Source organism: Cnephaeus nilssonii (assembly GCF_951640355.1).
Source record: "Cnephaeus nilssonii genome assembly, chromosome: 5".
Classification (NCBI taxonomy): Eukaryota; Metazoa; Chordata; class Mammalia; order Chiroptera; family Vespertilionidae; genus Cnephaeus; species Cnephaeus nilssonii.
In genome coordinates, this window is record NC_137076.1 from 74937491 (window position 1) to 74957192 (window position 19702).

The following is a 19702-nucleotide window of genomic DNA, read 5'->3' on the forward strand; positions in this document are numbered from 1 at the left end:
GGAGTGGCATCTCTGTCTCATGGGCCCACAGGCCACACACAAACTCCCCAGCACATCAGCTGCTCCGGTGGAATCTTCTGAACCCCGCCTCCATCTCCTCCTTTCATCCTCCTCCCCTTCCTGTCTCCCTTCTGAGGCGATCCCAGCTGGAGGACCAGACCCAGAACATTGCTCTCTCCTCAGAGTAAGCCACAGGCCACCTGCCACCTGCAGGGGACCCAAAGGGACCCCCAGCAGCCCTGCTGGGCAATGGCACCGAATTCTACCCAAGCTGCTCAGGGCCATCTTTCAAGCTTCGGATGGTGGAAAGGAACAAATCCCACAGGTGAGTGTTGCCGCCTTCCACCCCTTCCTCAGGGGGCTCCTTAGAAACGCAGTGCTCCATGTGTCCTGAGCACCAGCAGTGCCTTCTCAGCCTCCCAGGTCCTCCTGCCCGAACGTTACTCGCTGGCACCAGGCCACAACCTGCAAAGCTCCCCAGGCCCCCACCTCTGCGAGCCTCCTGGGAGCCCGAACAGCATCGGGAGTGTGCACAGTGACCTGCTCAGCCCCACCCGGAGCTGGGGACACCAGCCATGCAGTTCCCCAGCTCCTGTCATGCTGGGGGCAGGGACTGGGCCTTATAGTCACTGTCAGCGGGTCCTTCCTCAGATTCTCGCCAGGCCAGCTGTTTCTGATCAGGTCTAAGCTCAACACTGGGACAGAGATGAACGAGGCAGGGGTCCTGTCCCCTGTCCCCCCCAGTGTGCAGCCCATGTAGCCATACAGGAGCGTCATTTCTTTAAGATGGCTTTTCCCTTAATTCAAGCCAGCTCTGTCCAGTCTCATTGCAGCAGGATTAACTTGCCTCCTTCAACCAGATCCCTCCACTTTTGCACACACTGCACCGCCACTCCCTCATCATTAAGCCCTCAGGACAATTAGGTTCTGGTCAGCGTCAAACTGCCTTAAAGAACAAAGCCTTATGGACATTGGTCATAGAGAACATTTTATGAACTTGACCCCAAAGGCAAGGGAAGGAAAGGCACAAATAAATGAATAGGACTATATCAAACTAAAAAGCTTCTGCACAGCAAAAGAAACAGACAACAAAACAAAGAGGCAGCCAACCAGATGGGAGATGATATTTGCAAACCGACAAAGGTTTAATTTCCAAAATATATAAGGAACCCATAAAACTCGGCACCAAACAAGCAACCCAATCACAAAGTAGGGAGAGGACCTGAACAGACACCTCTCCCAAGAAGACAGATGAACAGCCAATAGATACATACAAAATGTTCAACCTCACTGGCAAATAGGGAAATGCAAATCAAAACTACAATGGATACCACCTCACACCTGTTAGAGTGGCCATTACCAACAAGACAAGTAATAACAAGTGTTGGAGAGGCTGTGGGGAAAAGGGAATCCTCATCCACTGCTGGTGGGAATGTAGTCCGGTACAACCACTACGGAAAGTATTCTGGCAGTTCCCCCAAAAATTAAAGAACAGAGCTACCATGTGACCCAGCAATCCCTCTCCTGGGAACACACCTGAAAAACTCGAAATCATATATTTGCAAAGATACATGCATCCTTATGTTCACTCTAGCATTACTCACGGTGGCCAAGACATGGAAACAAAGTGTCCTGCAATAGAGGACTGGATAAAGAAGATGCGGTACATATACACAATGGAGTACTACTCAGCCATAAGAAAGGATGAAATAGCGCCATTTGCAGCAACATGGATGGACCTTGAGAACAGTATGCTAAGTGAAATAAGTTAGTCAGAAAAAGCTAAGAATTATATGACTTACTCCTATGTGGGATATAAAACTGAAACGCATGAACACAAACAGCAGTGTGGTGACTGCCAGAGGGAAGGGGGTGAGGGGAGAAGGGAGCCCTAATATATGGTGACAGGAGAAGACTTGACTTTGGGTGGTGGGCACATGGTGCAATATACAGAAACCCACACCGGAAACCTATATGTTCATGTTGACCAATGTCACCCCAACCAATTTAATAAATATTCAGAGAAAAGAACAAAGCCTCAGTTCTGTTGATCAAGAGAAGAGAGTTTCCATCAAACTAAAGATAACACCTTGCCCTCAGTTATGCTTCAGCCCCAGACCCAGGAAGGTGGGCTGGCCCTACTGACCACATTCTTGCGTAACCAGACAGAACACTCCCTGGCTGACATTAGGACCAAATGCAAGACTAACCACCCCCACCTTGGCCCTGACCTGTCAGTGGGGCCCCCGACCCTAACTCCTTTAGTTGCGATGATTAACGATTTTCTCTCTCTCTAATCCATCCCCTAGAAGCCATCAGGGAACCAGGTTTTTAGAACACTAGCTCACCTGTGTCTTCAAGCTGGGTGCTACTTCCTTAAATAAACCTTTCCTTTCTTTGCTACTAACTCCTGTGCATGTCTTATTGGGCTTTGATGCACGCAGGAAAACGAACCCCTTCAGGTCTGTCACACCCACAGCAGCTCTGAGCTGCTGTGCCCCTGCCCCTGCACCCCACATCTGGATTCTCCAATAGCAACAACACCATACCCCGACAGGGAGGGGAGGGCAGGGGTCAAGAGCCTGGGCTTTGGAGTCAAGATCTGTTCTGCACTTACTCACTGGAGGGCTGGGGGTTCTGGGCAAATCACTTGCTGTCTCTGAGCCCCAGGTTCCTCATTTGAAACAGGGATGGTGCATGGGAGATATTCAGCAAGGGTTACTTACTACTGTATCTTCTATACCACTCTCCTTTCAACACCCCCCCCCCCCACCCCCCGCCTCACACAGTACGCGCTTCCCTCTCCGTCCAGCACACCAAGCTTAACTTCTGGAATACTTTGATCACCTCTCATCTTATTCCCAGGTCAGCAGGCAGTGGACTTGTGTCCTTGTGAGGTCACAGTTGGCCTATGTTAGCATGTTGCTCCCATGAGGGAGTTGGTTCATGGCCCCAAATGCCACCCCAAGTGCCTGGGGGTCAGCGCAGCCCAGGGACCTCAGGGCTCGGGGAGCTAGGGCCACCTGACTGGCCTAGCCCAGATGTCATGCAGCCAAGCCCATTTCTACATGTAATGAGGTAGAAAACTGATCACAGATAAAGAGGTCCCAGCATGCTTCCTCCAATTCTATTGATAGTATTTGGCTGGAAGAGAAGTCTGGAATCTCTAAGCAATTCCCTGACGCACAAACTCGTGCTCAGACCTCCTGAGTGATAGGAATGATGCCCAGCTGGGTCTGGCTGGGCGAGTCTGACTTCCCCAGGGTGCTCATCCGCCACAGCACTGTGGGGAGACAGTGGCTTGTCTGTTCTGCTAGCTGGCGTGGCCAGGTTGGGGTCAGAGCATGGATCTCAAACGGCCTCTCTTTGGAGCTCTGTGGGGAGGTTTTGCTGTTTAGACTCCCCCAGCGCCAGGAGCAGCCCCCTCAGGGGAGATGAGCAGTGGCTGGGCTGGTGGGGCTGTGGGGAGAGGGAGAGGGGAGCAGAGGCCCGGGAGGTAGAGTACTCCCCAGTGCCAGTTGGACAGTCCACTCCCACCTGGTGGGAGGAGTCTCTTCTCTCCTTGGAGCCCAGCGCCACCACAGGTGTGTGTGGGCCTGGGATTTGCTGTGGATTTGGCACAGGGAGGGAAGGACTGGCTCCTCCACATCCTGAGCTCAGCCTCAGAATTCTGGGGGGACTCGGGGCAGAAGGCCCTCCTAGCACCATGGCATGGCCACTTAATGCAGGAAGGCATTTAAGACCGCAGTCCCCTCTAGAAACCCAGGCTCACCTGTGAGTAACGGCAGGTGGCTCCCCTCCCTCCTCACAGACTGGCTTTGAGGGGAATAAGGAGGACATGGCTCAAGCCCCCTCTTTGTGCCCTTGGTTCTTGTGACGTGTGGGCAGGAATGAAGGGCTGAGCTGAGGATCTGGGGATGTTGATTGATTTCCCTTTTCCAGGCTTGTCTGAGGACCCCAGGGACCCGGGCGTTTAAACCACGTGGCGTTCTTCTGCAGCCAAACCTTCCCCAGCACGGTGCTGTGCATTTACCTGCGCCTGTTGTAGACCGGAAAGCCCTCTTCACACTGTGGAGCATGTGTCCTGCCCCTGCCGGGAAGAGGCCCAGACACTGCTGCCCCCTGCACATCAGCTGGGCTGGCTCCCTTGGCGGGTGTTGTAACTAATAACCCTGGGTCAGTGGTCGGCAAACTCATTAGTCAGCAGAGCCAAATATCAACAGTGCAACGATTGAAATTTCTTTTGAGAGCCGAAAACGGACTTCTGCGCATGGGCCACGAAGTTTCAATCGCACTGTACGTGCGCGCCCGCACGTGGTATTTTGTGGAAGAGCCACACTCAAGGGGCCAAAGAGCCGCATGTGGCTCGCGAGCCACGGTTTGCCGACCACTGCCCTGGGTTATTCTGGTGAAAGCCGGAGATTTCATCGTAGGCCTGGATTCAAGCCAACCGCACAGCCACAAACCCCAAAAGGATTAAGTGTATCCCAGCTCAAGGGAGAAATTAATAAAATATGGCTTAGCACATATGAGTATAAAAGTCCCTAACACATCCTATAGGGTAAATGCACAGGCAAACTGAGCTCACCCAGTTGTCCTTAAGTGGCTTGTCACCATGGATCCCAGAGGTAAGCAAAATTGAACCTCATTCTTGACATCTTGCTCACTTTATCTCAGAGCAGACGCCCTGAACACCAGCTGGCTCAAAGGATGTGGGGCTGACTTGAGCTTCTATACTATGCCACTATTCCCTGACGCACAAACTCCCTCTCAGACCTGCCGGGTGATAGGAATGATGCCCAGCTGGGTCTGGCTGGGCGAGTCTGACTTCCCCAGGGTGCTCATCCGCCACAGCACTGTGGGGAGACAGTGGCTTGTCTGTTCTGCTGGCTGGCGTGGCCAGGTTGGGGTCAGAGCACTCGCCCTGGGTCTAGAACATGACCTGCCCATGGTGTGGCCCCAGGCAAGTGACCTCGCCTAGAGACTCATCCATACGTGGGTTAAAGTATACCAACTGGGAGCGTCCATGTGACGTGTAAGCACAGGCCTGGCCAGAGCAAGTGCTCAGAAAACATGGCTGCTGCAACTGGCTGCTGTCCCTGGGAGGGGTTATTTCTTCCCGGTCCCAGGAGTCCTGGCAAGCATGGCGGGGGTGGAGGGGGGAGGGGAGAGGGGGGAGGGGAAGGGGGGGCGGGAGCTGGGGGAGCACAGAGCCTCCCAGGCCTGCCCAGGTGTGGGCTGGGCTTGGCCCCAGCTGAGGCTGCTTGAGCCTCTGAGGGAGGGAGATGGGAACCAGCTGCTGAGGAAACAGTGCCTCCCAGTTGGGTAAGTGACATGGGTCCACACTGCCTGAAGCGGCGGTGAGTTTCAGACAGTGTCTGCTTCTCTCTGGAGCCAGGACCATACACAGTAGCCGGCCATTGCCCTGTCACCTGGAAGCCTCAGCTGCGGAGGGTGACGGAGGGTGACGCGCCTCAGGACTCACCCCTCGCACCAGGATTCGTTTCCTCAGAGGGGGCTTTGGGTGAAGCCAGACACCAAAATCAGTTGGCGAGCGTTGCCCTTTTCCCATTGCCCCCTTTGCTTATGAGAGAGATGGGGTGTTCGGGGTCAGATGTTTCTTTAAGAAGACAGACTACAGGAGCGGGAGGGTTGTTCTGAGCAGCATCTGGGGAACGCTTTGAGGGGACGACATGCACGGAGCCATTTACTAACCATTCACCTGCAGGACGTGGGTCTGGAACAGCTCCTCGTGGCCGGAGGCGTGGCAGGTGTAGTTGCCCATGTGGACGGTGGTCACCTTGGTGATGTAGAGGGAGTTGTCCTCTCCGAAGTCCTGCGCGGGGCGAGGAAGGCAGCATGGTTGGCCTCTCTACTGAGTAGCTTGGGAAGGATGGGCAGGGCTCCCAGTTTTCCAGGGAAACAGAAATGCTGCAGCTTTGAGCCCTCCTTCCCGCCCGTCTCCTTGCTCAGCAGAGCTGCCTGCGGGGCTGTGCAGGCTGGGGCAGCGGGACCTGCATCGCTGTCCCGCTGTCCCGTGTCGCTTGCCCGGAGCCGTATGTCCACGTAAGGCCTTGCTCACCTTCTGGGGAAGGCCGCGCTTGAACCCTTCCCCAGCAAGCTCCCTCTCAGTTTCCACGGGGCTCACCTGCCCTGCTGTTTATTGGCTGGGTCCTGGCTCCTGCCCACCTGTTCGAGGAGGGCGCCTTGTTTAGTGTAGGCAAACTTTTTCTTAAAGGGCCAGATTGCAATAGTTTTGGCTTTGTGGGCCACAGAGTTTCTGTCAACTACTCAGCCCTGCCTTGTGGCATGAAAACAGTCATAATGACACATAAATTAAGCAGTGCCACTATATTCCAATGACATTTTATGTAAACAAATAGGCAGTGGGCAGATTTGGCCTGTGGGCTGGGCTTTGCTCACCACGGGTTTAGATCCCACCTTGATACCAAAATAATTTCAGGCAGCTTGCAGAGGTCTGGAAAACCCAGAGGAAAGAACTAAGACTCTCAGGAAAATGGGGCAAACAGCAACAAAGGGCAGGGCATAAAGAGAGCCAGGAGGGCCGATGCGGGTGTGATTGAGTGAGTGAAGGTGTGTGTGTGTGTGTGTGTGTGTGTGTGTGTGTGTGTGGTCCATGGGATACCACTCAGTAAGCCTTGTCCCTGTGGTTCTGCAGCTCACAATGTGGGCTCCCATTGGGCTAGTGTGTAGGGGAGGGGTGGGTGGGAGGGGCTGTTGGCTGGTCAGAGGCCCCTGTGAGCGCTTGGGCACAAAGCACTTGCCCAGGGCCTTTTCGGTCAGCCGTGCTCTCTCTAGCAGAACCATGCGCAATGCTGGCCCGGTCCAGCCCAACTGCAGACAGGCTGGGAGACAGAATTACCCGGTGTTTCAGGGGGACCCCTCATCAGGTTTGGCTTTAGCTACCAGACATCTCTGAGGTGTGGTTCTCAGAGCTGAGGGGACTGAGGAGGGCTTGGCTCCCTGGTTAGAAACAGGGCTGTGCCGTGCCGGTTGTGAAGTGATGGGCCCAGCGCTGGGACAGAGACTCAGGTTTTAGCTTGAACTCTGTCATGGACCGCACGCTCCCTGATCCCTCTGGCACGGGTGCCTGCACTTGCAAGTTGTGCCCTGCCTGCCTCATGAGGTGTGGGAGACGGGGCAGGAAAGTGTCTGTGAATACGTTTTCCATTGTGGGGAGTGTGACATACGTGGGGATGTTACTCTTCTTGTCATTATTAACAGAAGATGCAAAACTCCTCTTGACTCCCTGGAGCCAACACCACCCATCCTCCTGCCATTCCCCCGGCTTCCACAGAAGCAATCTGTGGCAGGAGGGAGGAGAGGCCACAGGCCGTGGGCACAAGGGTTGCCCAAGGGCAGCCACACGGCAGCTCCGGGTCCTGGTTCCTATCGTGCTCCCGCTCCTCGAAACGCTGACCCTCTGTCTTGCTCCCACTCCAGAGGGCCCGCCCACAACCCTCACGAGTCCTTTAAAGATGCTTTCTGGCCAATGAACTAGCCCAATGAGGGGGTTCGGGCTCAGAAAGAGGCCCCGTTAGGGCAGAGGGGAGGTGGGTGGTGGACCGTGCAGTCAGCTTTCAGGGAATAATGCCCCAGCGCCCCCAGGGAGTAGCACACTGGAGAGCGCTGCTGGAGCCCTGAGTTTCTCTGAAACGTTTGCTCTGCTTCAGAAAGCCGCACTCCTATCCCTCTGCGGAAGCTTCAATAATAAAAATAAAGCACCAGATAGCTGATTTGTCCTGTGTCATAACAGAGTCGTAAAGGGTTCATACCTGAGTTGCTTATGAAAAGTTAATGGTGAGTCAGTTCTGGGGCTGACATATTTCTGGTCTAAGCTATTGCCTGTGTCAAAGCCTAAATCTGGAGGAAAATATAATTTGCTGGCGTCCCGTGGTGGGGTGGCATCTTGAAAGCGGGCTGGGAAGCTGGGTGCGGCGCCACCGGGGAAGCCCCTCAGCACCTCATTGGGCGGTTCCAGGGCAGCTCCCTCCCAAAGGGTGGCCCCGGTGCCGGGCCCCTGGCATTCATTCCCCTCCACACTGTCCTCCTGAGCCTTCGCGCCCACAGCCCTTCCTCACGGGAGGGCCCCTGATGCCCCCTGGGCTCGTTGTCACCTCCATGGGGTTGTGTGGTCACGGGAGCACAGCATTCCTCCAGCTGAGAAGTGCCCCAGGCCGAGGTTCGCACAGATCAGTGTAGAGTGATGCCACAGTCTTTAAAAGCTAATTCTGTGCCAGGAAGTGTGACATATATCACCTTGTTTAATCCTCAGAAACCCTCCCCCCCCCCCAAACGAAAGCCCAGTCCTGCCTCCTTCACAGCACAATGTGACCTCCTCTCACCACCTCCACTGCCACCCTTGGGGCTGAGGCACCATCTCCCTCTGGGGGGAGGCAGGGACCTCCACGCAGCAGCCACACGCCCTCCTAGCCCGGAGCCTCAGGCTAAGGGTCTGCAGGGAGGATCTCCTGTCCCTCTCCAGCCCAACTCCTTCCCCTCTCCTCCTCACTCCACTCCAGCAGGGGCCCCTCGCTGATGCTCTAACATGCCAGGCCTCCTGCCCCCTCAGGAGCTTCCTACTTGCTGCGCCCTCTTCCCCAAAAGCAACCCATCGGCCTGGCCTGCTCCCGCCTTCAAGTCTGCTCAGATGTTACCTGCCACCCTTTCTGTACCCCCACCCAGCCCCCCGCCTTCCTTCCTGCTGTATTTCTCTGTTGGCACTCACTACCATTTACACTGTTCCTTGTATTTGCCTGGTTTGCAGTCTGTGCCCCCCTGCCCCCTCCGCCCCGGAATGTGAGCTCCACAGGGCGGGCAGGGGCTCTGCACGCAGTGTCTCCAGCACCTCGCGCGGGACCGGCATCTCTGAGCAGACTGTGCAGCGTGGGCTAGGATTCCTGCAGGGACTGCCTTCTGGCTCCTTGGGTTTGACCACTGAGGAGCCCACCTCCTGCCTTCCCATCCACCCAAATGTCTCCAGTCACATGGGTCAAAACGAGGTGGTCCGGTCGGGAAGGCAGAGAACTGGGCTCCATCTCGCCCCCGCCTCCTGCCCTGTCTCCTTCTCCACGCTGCATCCCTCTGGCCAGGACCCACTGATACTGACTGGAGAGAAGGCTCGACTAGGAGCAGGAGGCATTGATGGGAGAGCCCATCCCAGACTCCACGAGACGGGTGACTTCTGGCGAGCCCCTAACAAAGCCCTTTAACCTCTGTCCGCTTCTCCTCACTGCTCCCAGGTGGAGCGGAGGCACACTTGGGCGCTCAGTCGGTGCCGGTGCGGAGGGGTGTGCGTCAGCTCTTCAAGGGCACGCGGGGCTGCGGGATGCATCGGGCTCCGCTTCGAGCACCTCACTCATTACCAGCCCGTGATTTGGGCTCTGGGAAGAACCTGGCTCTGTAATAAAATAATGTCTCTAGGCTAAAATAATAGGCATTGTGTAATTATAGAACAAAGTGCATATTGTTTTCTGGAACATGAATACTGACTACAGAAATCAAATTTACCTCATTGGATGTGAGGAAATTACTTTAAAAATTGATTTATAAGAAGCCACATAAAACTGAACCTGCAATCCCTACTCTCCTGCATGCTCTCTGAGATATGTCTGCACACTGCCATCAGTGCTTGATTGCATCTCTGTAATTGTCTTTTTATGGATGGCTTTTTTTTTGTTCTGGTGCATAGAAATGTATTAGCAAAATCAAGGTTCTTTCTAGCAATAAACAGATGCCAGATTAGACCATTCTTTGTATTGATGCACATCCATCTTTGGGAAAGAGACAATTTTACTTAAAGACTTGGTTTTTGCCTTTTAAAAAGCTATTTTCTAAGTATCTGCCCTTAATAAAGAAAGTAATTAAATGAGACTTACGTATTAAACTATATTTAAGCAGAGGCGAGATGAGGGATGTTGTCATAGTGATGCATGGGAGTCAGGTCTAAGTAACATGAAAATGAGCCATCCGTGCTGAATACCGAGTGACTAGGTGTTAAGCACAAGGACTCCAGAGTGGTTTCAGAGTTTGGGTTAAGGATACTGTCAAGGCTACAAGTTAAAACTCAGCTTAGAAACATTTTTTTAGAGCTTTTCCAACCCCGTGCCCTTCTCTGGAACACCCCTGGCTCTCTTTGGGGAAGATGGAGTGAAGGAGGTGGTCTTTGCCTCCATGCTGGTTCAGTTCTGGCCCCCAGAATTATACGAACCTGAGCTTCCCACCTGCACAAACATTTGAGCATCACGGACCCAATCATCGAGCGATAGCAGCTCCTTGACGATGGCCAGTCCTCAGAGATGTCTGCATTCACACAAGCAAGGACCAGACGCACCCTTGGTGGGCACACGCAAACTTCCATGTGGACACACGCAGTAAACCTGAGCACACGCATGCTCGTTCCAACCCACTGGCCCTCTACAGCTGACCACTCTGATCCAGACAGACTTGCCACTCTGCAGAACCAGTCCTCTTGCCCAGAGTCCTCTTTAGAAAGTCCCTGCAACTGGAAATGATCCCTGAGTAGCTGCTGAGTCCCCATGGGAGGGCGGCCATGGACAGTCACTTTCAGTGGGTCTGTCCTCCTGCCCATCCTCCAGGCCCAGAGGAGGGAGCCAGAGGCATGAGAGCAGGCCCCTGGGGAGGGCTCCCGGCTTCCCCGGGAATGCAGGGAGCATGCGGTTGCTGGCTGACGGGTTTCTGTGGCCAGTCTCCCCATGACTGAGTGTCACGGGGAGGCACTTCATCTTCCTGTGCAGCACTCTCTGGTCCCCACTGTGTGGCATGGTGCCTGGTGCATACGAGGTGCTCAATTATATTTGCTGAATGAATGGAGGTGTGTCAGCCACATGTGCTGTCTCTTGGGGAGCCCTGAAGGGAAGGGTGGGGAAGTAACAGCCCCTGAGGAGAGGTCTGGTCTGTGTCCTCAGCTCCTGGGACGTGCTCTGGAGGCCTTTGTTGGCCGGGGAGCTTTCTCCACCGGACAGTCTAACAAAGTGGTGGGGGCTCTGGGCCAAGTGGCATTAGTGTTGCCTCCCCAGGGTCTGGATACCAGCGGTCAGCCATGTGGGCATATGTGAGTGACCTCAGGATACCAGGCTTGTGTGAGTTCCCCTGGCTGGCAGGACTCTGTCACATTGTCACACGCCGATGCTGGGAAAGTACCATGTCCACGACTCCAGGGGAGGGGACAACGGGAGCTCACAGGTGGACTCTGCCCAGGGGTTTCTCCCCTCAGCAGATCTTAATCTGTAGTCTTTCCCTGTAATGAACTGTCACCGCGAGTGTAACGGCCCTCAGAGAGTTCTGGGAGTCCTTCTAGCAAATGACGGACTCTGAAGGTAGCTTTGGGAAATCTCCAGACTTGCCAGAGTGAGGGTGGTCTTGCATGGAATGCTGTCTCTAACTTTGTAGTTGGCACCAAAATTCAAACAGGGCATTTGTGACCCAGCTGTGTGGATGCTGAGCATCTGTCCTGGGAACAAACTTGAGTGCCGGAGGACGCACAGGTGTCTGGGCACCTGCAGCTGAAGGCTCACGTCCAAGACAGTTCTGAGCCCCCAGCTTGTCCTCAGAGGCCAGAGGGCAGACACCTCTTGACTGGCCAGGACTCCAGAGCATCGTGTGGGGAGTGGCAGCTCATGGGGCCCGAGTTGCAGGCTTGAGTCCCTGAACAGAGCTTTGGATGGTTAGCCCATCAGCTCCGCATGGCCAGCTGGGGCGGGGGAGGGACTCAGGCACTAGACTGAGCTCCAGACTGCTAGAGCCTGCTGCCTGCATCTGGGCAAAGTGCAACACGCCTTCAGAGATGGATCGTGAACTCCAGGCTGAGAGGGCCTTACTGAGGGCACCGGCTTCTCTAAGCTGGAGCATACTCACAACAACAGTGGCTGCCATTCATGCTGTCCTTGAAACACTCCAGGGAGGATTTAATTAAATTTTCTTCCACAGCTCATTTCAGGGACCGAGAAGGCTTGCAATCAGGAAATTTCTCCTGATACGGTGTTTAAAACTCTTACACACTGTTGGAGGGAGTGTAACGTAGTGTACAGGCTTTTGGAGGAAGATTTGACAACATCCATCAAAACCCCGTCAGGGCACATGCCCAGGTTAGGGGCTTGATTCCCAGTGGGAGGCGTGCAGGAGGCAACCGATCAACGATTCTCTTTTATCATTGGTGTTTCTTTCTCTCTCCCCCTCTCTATTCCTCTCTGAAATAAGTTAAAAAATATATTAAAAACAAACAAACAAAAACCCAAAACATGCTCACCCTATATGTAGTCTTTCTACTTTGAAGAACAGACCTACTTATGCAAACGTGCAAAGAGGTGTGTATAAGGATGCTTACTGCAGTACTGTTTGCAGCAGGTAAAGCCCCCAAACAGGCTGAATGTGGGCTGTCCTGCTGGGGCTGGGGAGGACAGCCAGCTTGGCAGGTGCTCAGTATGGCCTGGGGCTCTGCATTCAGGGTCTAGGAGCTGGATCACAACTTCCCTGAGGGACCCTGTCCCTTTGAGATGGGGCCAGAAGTGGTCACTGAGCACAGGGGAAGCCTTGAAGCCAGTGACAGAGGGGAGAGCGGTGGCCCTGAGGGAGCCCCTGAGAAAGCAAAGGCCAGTGGAGGTACCTGGAGGGGCAGAGCCCTCCCCAGGAGTTGCACAGGCTGGCGGACCACGGGCCTGGCCCCTGTCTCTTTAGCGCTCTGGCCAGCACTCCCAGTGGCTTGAACTCCTCCAAGGTTCTAAGGGACCAGGAGGTCACCTGCAGCCGGACACGAGCCGGAGAGAGCTGGCCAGAGCCTTCGAATGTTTCAATACAGTGTTTCCCAAGATTTTAAAACAAAATGAACCGAAGTGTTTAATGAGATTATTTTAATGCAGAACCTACAACCACTGTCTATCGTGTTGCAAACAGCTCTCCATGCTGATCAAACGCCTCTCATCTCTTTACAATGGACTCATGACTGGTTCATATAAAGACAATAAAAATTAAATGAGTCATGAGCTCCTAAATCATTCTCTTTGGTCTTTTTACTAATTCACTTCCAAAGAGGAGCTGGCTGTGAGCACATGCTTCATTAGAGCTATTTGTTCCTGGTTTTACACCATTTAGGCCTGGGAAAAAAGCAAGCCTTTAACACATCCTTCAAACACTGCCACGAATACTTTCCTCTAAAGGGTTTTGTTTTTCTGCTTTTATTACTGAGCTCCGCCTGCCGACATCTGAAAGCCCCAAAAAGCAAGATTTGGTGAAAGATGAAAAAAAAAACAATAACCCAATAAAAAAAGAGTGGCTCTTTCAAGTCATTTGAAATATACTGGATTTGCTGTAGGCTTTTTTTTTTTTTTAAAGAATACAATAGAAAAATGTTGCCTCTCCCTGAGAATTTCCCAGCCAAACGATCCCAGGTGCAGGTCTCAGCCTTCTGCTCCCCTCCTGGCTGGGGAGAGGTCAGAGGCTACTGAGACACATGGGCCTGTATCTGCGGGGACACATCCCCAGGGGCCCGGGCACTGCAGCAGTCACTGCTGGAGCAGGAGGCGGCCCAGCTGGCCCCCGAGCGAGGCCTGGGCAAGGCTGGGTGCTGCGGGTCATGTCCCAAGAGTGAGGCACACAGAGAGCTCCGGCTGGGTGTGCAGGTTGGCCGCAGGCCTGACAAGCTCCTGGCCCCTGTCAGTTACGTAACCCCCTTGCCTCCTGGAGTTTCGGTGAGCGGCACATGAGGTGCTTCTCGTGCACAAAGCAGCATGGCCCCCGGCCCCCTGGGCGTGGAGCTGCCCACACTGAGGGTGGAGACAGCAGCAGGGGTTCAGCTGGCCAGCTGTTTTTGTGACGTTGGGATGTCCTCTCCCTGCTTCTGTTCTCCTCATGGGCCGCTCTCCTGTCCCAGAGGATCATGAGGGACAGTGAGAAAGGCAGTTATGAGGGAGGGCGGTGACATTGCTGAGGCAGGGTGTGCAGCTGGGTTTGGGGACAGTCTTTTCACTCCACCCTGAGTGGCTGCTGTACCTTTGGTCTGGATGGAGGACTGAGGCCTAGCATGGACTGCATGTTCAGTTTCTGCAGAAAGTGAGGCAGCCTCTCCCCAGGACCCCCAGAACCCCTAGGTTGGAGGCCAGGGTAGGGGAGGGGCCTATGGATCTGCCTCTGAGATGGGCCCCCACCCTGGTCCCCAAAGCCCGGTTCTGAGCCCTCAGGAGACAGGGGCTGCAGGGGCAGCTCTGGGGGAAAGTCAGGGCTCTGTGGTCCAGGTGAAAAAGTGGGTGCCTGGGTGGGATCGGGGTGTTCCTGGCTTATGTGCAGGGCTCCTGTGAGCACCCAAGCACGCCCCTTCTCTCAGGCTGTCTGACTGACTTCAGGGCTGGGAGAGTCCTCCATGGCTACCCAGCTGGTCCCCTTTCCACTTGGGTGCCTGCAGTGACAGGTGTCTCAGTAGCTCCTAAGCAGAATTCTTCCTGATGATAGGCTAAGCCCATGGGGATGTGGCTGAGGCCCTGGACGGAGTGCCCTCTGTACCTGACATCGTGCTGTCTGAACAGAGCAGGGCCGGGCCCACTGCCCGCGGGCCACAGTGGGGTGAGGGTCTGTCCTCCGTCCGACGCCAGCTCAGGCCCACTCCTGGACAGCAGCCTCGAGCTTGGGCTCCAGCTCTGGGAGGTGCCATGGGAGGTGCCATGGCCTTGCCCCCAAGTAGCTTCGGAGGTGGGGGCAGTGGGTCATGTCCTGAAAGCTAAAGTGGGAGGCCGCAGGGCCGGTCTGAAGCGCCCAGACCCATGACTGCCTCAGTAAAGAAACCAGTGGCAGCTGGCCAGGAAGCAAACACAGCACAGGCAGCCTTGGTTAGCTTGCGTAGGTGTGGGGGTGGAAACTATTGATTTCTGATGGAACAAACAGAAGGAGGCGGCACACTCCAGAGACCCCCTGCCAGCGGCCACGGGGTGCTCCCGGCTGTACCTTCTGCTGGGAGCGCCTGTCTCTGGGCCTTGAACTCTTGGTCCCTGATGCTGCTCTGCTGGGGCGGTGTTTTTCCTGGTGTGGCGGAGGGGGATCCCTCATGCAAGCTGGGGCCTCCTGCAAAGGGGTGGGTGGCTCATGCAGCCCCAGGAGGCACACCAGGTCCTGCCTGAACTACCGGGCAGCCTGGGGCACTGCCCCACGCTGAATGCACTACTGGGGAGGAATCCCCCTAACCCCGCTCCTCTCACACTCCCAGAGCATGAGCAGGGTTCCTCCCATTTTTGGGTCCCACTTATTTGGGGTCCCCCTTGGGTGCATGTTTAATCTTAGGCTGGAAGGGGCTCATGGTCAAACAGACAGTTGACCATGTCACTCCCCAATTTAAAATCTACGAATCCCACTGCCTGTGGGGACAGCCAAGATCCTTTATGCTATTATTCAAGCCTGTCATGTTCTGGCCCCAGCCCCCCACCCAGACTCCTCTCTTGCTTATCCCTGTCCCCTGAACCTGGGCCAGAACTTCCCCTTCCTCCGGCCCCCAGAACTGGCTCCCTCCTTGTAACATGGAACCTGTAACTCTGCCTTTTGATGTCTCAGCCCCCTCGAGCCCGAGGGTGTCTTTGCTCTACGCTCTGGCACAGGCCTTGGATTCACCAGCTCATAGTATGTGCGTCCAGAGGATGACTCTCCGTCTGCACCATCTGGACGGACACACACACACACACACACACACACACACACACACACACCCGGGACTCATGAATGCTTGTGACAGCGACACTGATCGCTGGGGAATCCGAGAGGCTCCTTCCCACTCGGCTCCGGGCTAAAGGGTACATTTACTTTCTAATCAAATATTATTCTGATGCTCGAGGCATCCTTGGTGTTTGCAAGTCAGAAAAGTTTAATTACATGTGTCATTAGGATGGCATTCTGTAATGGCCCTGTGAGTGAATTCATTAACAGAATTCTTAACAGATAAGACAAGACAAATTAATATTTTGTTGCCCATGAAAGCGTCTCATTAAGAGAGTAGTGAAAAAGTGATTAATATTTTGTTGCCAATCAAGATGTCTCATCCGAATGACAAAACAAGGAGGCCCGCACCTCCCCATGCTCGCTCGGCTCCCGCCTTGGGTTTTGTAGGCTGATCAGCTTCCTGGTCTGTGCAGTGTTCTGTGCCAGGCGCTAATTACCACGTGGGGGACAGTATCCATCTCTGACTGCAGCGGGCGGGGGCGGGCGGGGGCGGGCGGGGCGGGCACTGGCATGCTGTATGCTGAGAGTCTCTAGAAGCTGTTCAATCCCTGATCTTTGCCCCGTCAGGGCTGCCTTTCTAGGCTGTTCTCCCCTGACCACATCAAAAATACCCCTTGAACCCAGAGGACTTGGTTGTACCCCCACAGCTGACTTCTTCCCAGGGCTGCTGTCCTCACTGTCCCCAGACGGGGACTGCTCCTTATGAACACCTGCTGTGTGGGCACCTGGCTAGTCGTGTCACCATCTTCAGCCTCAAAATGCCCCCGCAGGGAGGACATCCTCATCCCCATGTCCCCAGAGGCTCAGAGAAGTCACACAGTTCACCCACCAGCTCTGGACCTGCAGGAGGTGGCTGGTCATTGTCCGTCTCCCTGCCTGAATTGAGACTGACATGGATGGTGTTGTCCCGTCCTGAGGACAGGCAGCAGGGGCAGCCCAGCGTCATAGCTGCCTGACTGGGGAGCCTCAAGGCTTCTGCTGGCTGCTTGCTGGGCACTCAGGATGCAAGGTGTTTGGTGGCAGCAGCAGCAGCAGCAGCAATAGTAATAATGATGATGATGATGAGGAGGAGAGTGATAATAGCATGGATCACTTATGCCAAGAATGTCACATGTATCTTCTCATTTAATCTGCAACTGTAACCCTATGAGGCAGTGACTATTCATACCCATTTCACGGAGGAAGAAACTGAGGCTTAAGGAGTCAAGTGGCCTTTCCAAGGTCACTCAACTACTAAGTGGCAGAGCTGAGACTTAAACCCAGGTACCTTTGACCCCCCAGAGATTGTGCCCTTCACTGGCAGGCTGTGCTGCCTCCCTCCTCTTCCTAAGGCAGGGGAGCCACATACACCTGCATGCACATATGTATATGTGTGAATAGGTGTGTGTATGTGTTGTGTGTGTGTACTTGTGTTGTGTGTGTTTGTGTGTGTAGAATGTGGTTGCATGCATCAGGCCCGAGGACCCCTGTGGGGCTGGTGCTGCCCTGTACCCTCACATGGGGGTTTCTGAGAAGTTCAGAGCCCTGCCTGTGTGTGGGCTGCTGACTTGACCACGAGCAGCAAGTGCTTCCTGGGAGGTAACGAGAAGCCATTAATCTCCAGTTGCACCCACAATTACCCAAATTGCTAACCTCACTGTGCAAAGTAAAAATGCAATTGAGTTGGTGCTGGAGGCATGTTTAAGGGAGGGAAACACACTCAAAGTAATTTAATTAACTGATGGCAAGTGCATTAAGAGGAGTTCTGCCTCAGCCTTTATTTCTGGTGTCTTTAAATAGAGCATCAAGCAAGGCCCGTGGATGTTCAGACAAACACAGGCAGACCTGTTCTGGTTCTGAACCAATCACTACTGGCCACACACGGCTAAAAGCTGATGCCCACCTTGACAGCTTTTGTACATACAAACGTGCACCCCGACACACACACACACATGCACCCAGGACACTACCCTCCCTTGCTAAGACCCCAGACACGCTCTGGGGTGTCTTAGGCTCAGAAGACTTCCCATCAGCATCTGCCCGTCAAGCAGCCACCGGGTTTGTGCTGGCACTGACATTCAGATATGGGTAGAATCCAGCCTATGAGGAAATCACAAGGAAACGGACCTGCCCAGTGTGACTGGGGGGAGGGCACTCCTGCCAGCTCTGCCCAGAATGGAACTCCAGGATGGCCCCTCTTTCTGTCTGCTTCCTGCACAATTTCCAGGGTGCAGCAAGAATCCCAACTCTGGAGGATTCCTGCAGAATTCCATACGGGGCCCTCCCCATAAAGCAGACTGCAAGGTCGTGGGTTTAGCTGCCCTCTTGTGGCCAGCGGCATTGCTAATCACACTCCTGCTTGCACGGGCATGTCTCTAGGGCTGGGGAGCTCACTGCCTGCTGTGAGGGCTCACTCCATCCACAGGCAGGGCTGTGGCTGGAATGGGGTTCAGCTAAGGAGCTAAAATTGGTTTCTTTTTGGGGTTCGCCCTGGCCCTTTGTCCTAGTCCAACTCTGGGGTCACACAGACCAGCACCTCCCCCAGCACCTTAGCACTGTTAGCGGGAACTGGCCACACATCCCACAGGTCTTCCTTCTCTGGCCCAGGCATCCCATTCTGAGCCAGTTGACCTGTCCTGTGCCAAGACCAGGGCTGCCCCCCGTTTCTGCTGACCTGGCAGCACCCTGCTTGGTGACGTCATTCTGTCTTCTCACACGAACTTCTGGGAAACCATTTCACCCACTGAGCCAAACCAGGGCCAATGAATATGCTTGAATGAATCCCTGTATTTCTCAAGTCCAGCAGAAGGGAGGTACCACTAATGTCGCTTTTCTGATAAATTAATTCATTGAGGATCAGCTGTTTAAGAAATTGCTTCAGTGCTGCAGGCAGTGTGGGTGACGCTGGGACCCCAGCCCAGGCTGCCGGGGCCCTCAGAGTGCAGAAGTTCTCCTGTTGGTCACACCAGGCTGTGTGAGCTCAGGGCTCTCCCACGCAACGCATCACCCCCCATTTCCCACTCCATAAGCAAGGCCCCAGCGGGCCCCAGGCTGGACCTAATTTTCTTTCCCCTCATCACCTGGCCTCTGCCCTCCAGCCAACCCAGCCCAGGAGCTCGCCTCTGCCCTCCACAGGGAACCCCTCTTCCCCATGTCCAGCTGCCTATATTCTGCCCAGCTTTAGGCCCGGAGTTTCTCCTCCACCCCCCAGGGGACCTCACCCAGATGTTCTTTCTCCCTGCCCGGAGCCCTCCCATCTGGCCATGTTCTCTGTTGCACTGTGGTCCCTCCCTCTGAGCGGTGGGCTCGTTACACAGCCCCATCCTCTCACATCCCATCCTCACGCCCACCTCCTGGCCTTAACTGCTTTGGCCTGTAACAAGGACCTCCTCCCCTGCCCCCTTGCTTCCCCGTTCCCCTTCTTCTGGGCCTGGCCGGCAGGCGTACAGCCACCAGGCATCCTGCCTCTGCCTGTGGTGGGACTTGGGTTTTCTGGTACCTCCAGGTGTCAGGCAGCAGGTTGGGAGGTACCAAATGTGGGTGGCAGAAGAGAGCCCTCAGGCCCTGCCTCTGCCACAGCCTTGCACAGGCTACTTCCCCTGGACGCACGTTTGAGCTCCAAGTCAGAGCCAGGCCACTTACGTTGATGTCTTCCAAATCCAGGAAGTTCAGGGCGAGCCCGTTGCGCTTCCAGACGATGGGCGGGCGCAGGTCTCCGCGGACAGCACACGTCAGCACGGTGCTCAGCCCCACGGTCACGGTGGCCACGCTGACCCTCTCCTCGGGGGCGAGGCTGAGCTGAACCACCTCTGCAGGGAGAAGAAGGCCGTCAGGTGCCGGGGATTTCCTGCGGGGCAGGGGCCGAGGGTGCTTGAAGGCAACGGGAATTTGTCCACCACGTGCTGACAGAATGGACAGATGGACATACCTGCTGGGAGAGGGGCCACAACTTATGCCAAATGGCCAAAGGGCTCTGTGGGTTAAAGGG

The 19702-nt window shown here is 54.8% G+C and overlaps 1 protein-coding gene across 1 annotated transcript in view; it reads right to left on the minus strand.

Annotated features, from left to right (window-relative positions):
• The window catches only part of FSTL4 (follistatin like 4), a gene marked incomplete at its 3' end in the record, with an annotated part of 324199 nt that overhangs the window by 26707 nt on the left and 277790 nt on the right, over positions 1–19702 (minus strand). Inside the window, exons 7-8 of the mRNA XM_079773030.1 lie at positions 19357–19523; positions 5716–5836 (exon numbers count right to left, since the gene is read on the minus strand). Coding sequence (XP_079629156.1) covers positions 5716–5836; positions 19357–19523 — 288 coding nt within the window. The remainder of the gene's footprint in view (positions 1–5715; positions 5837–19356; positions 19524–19702) is intronic.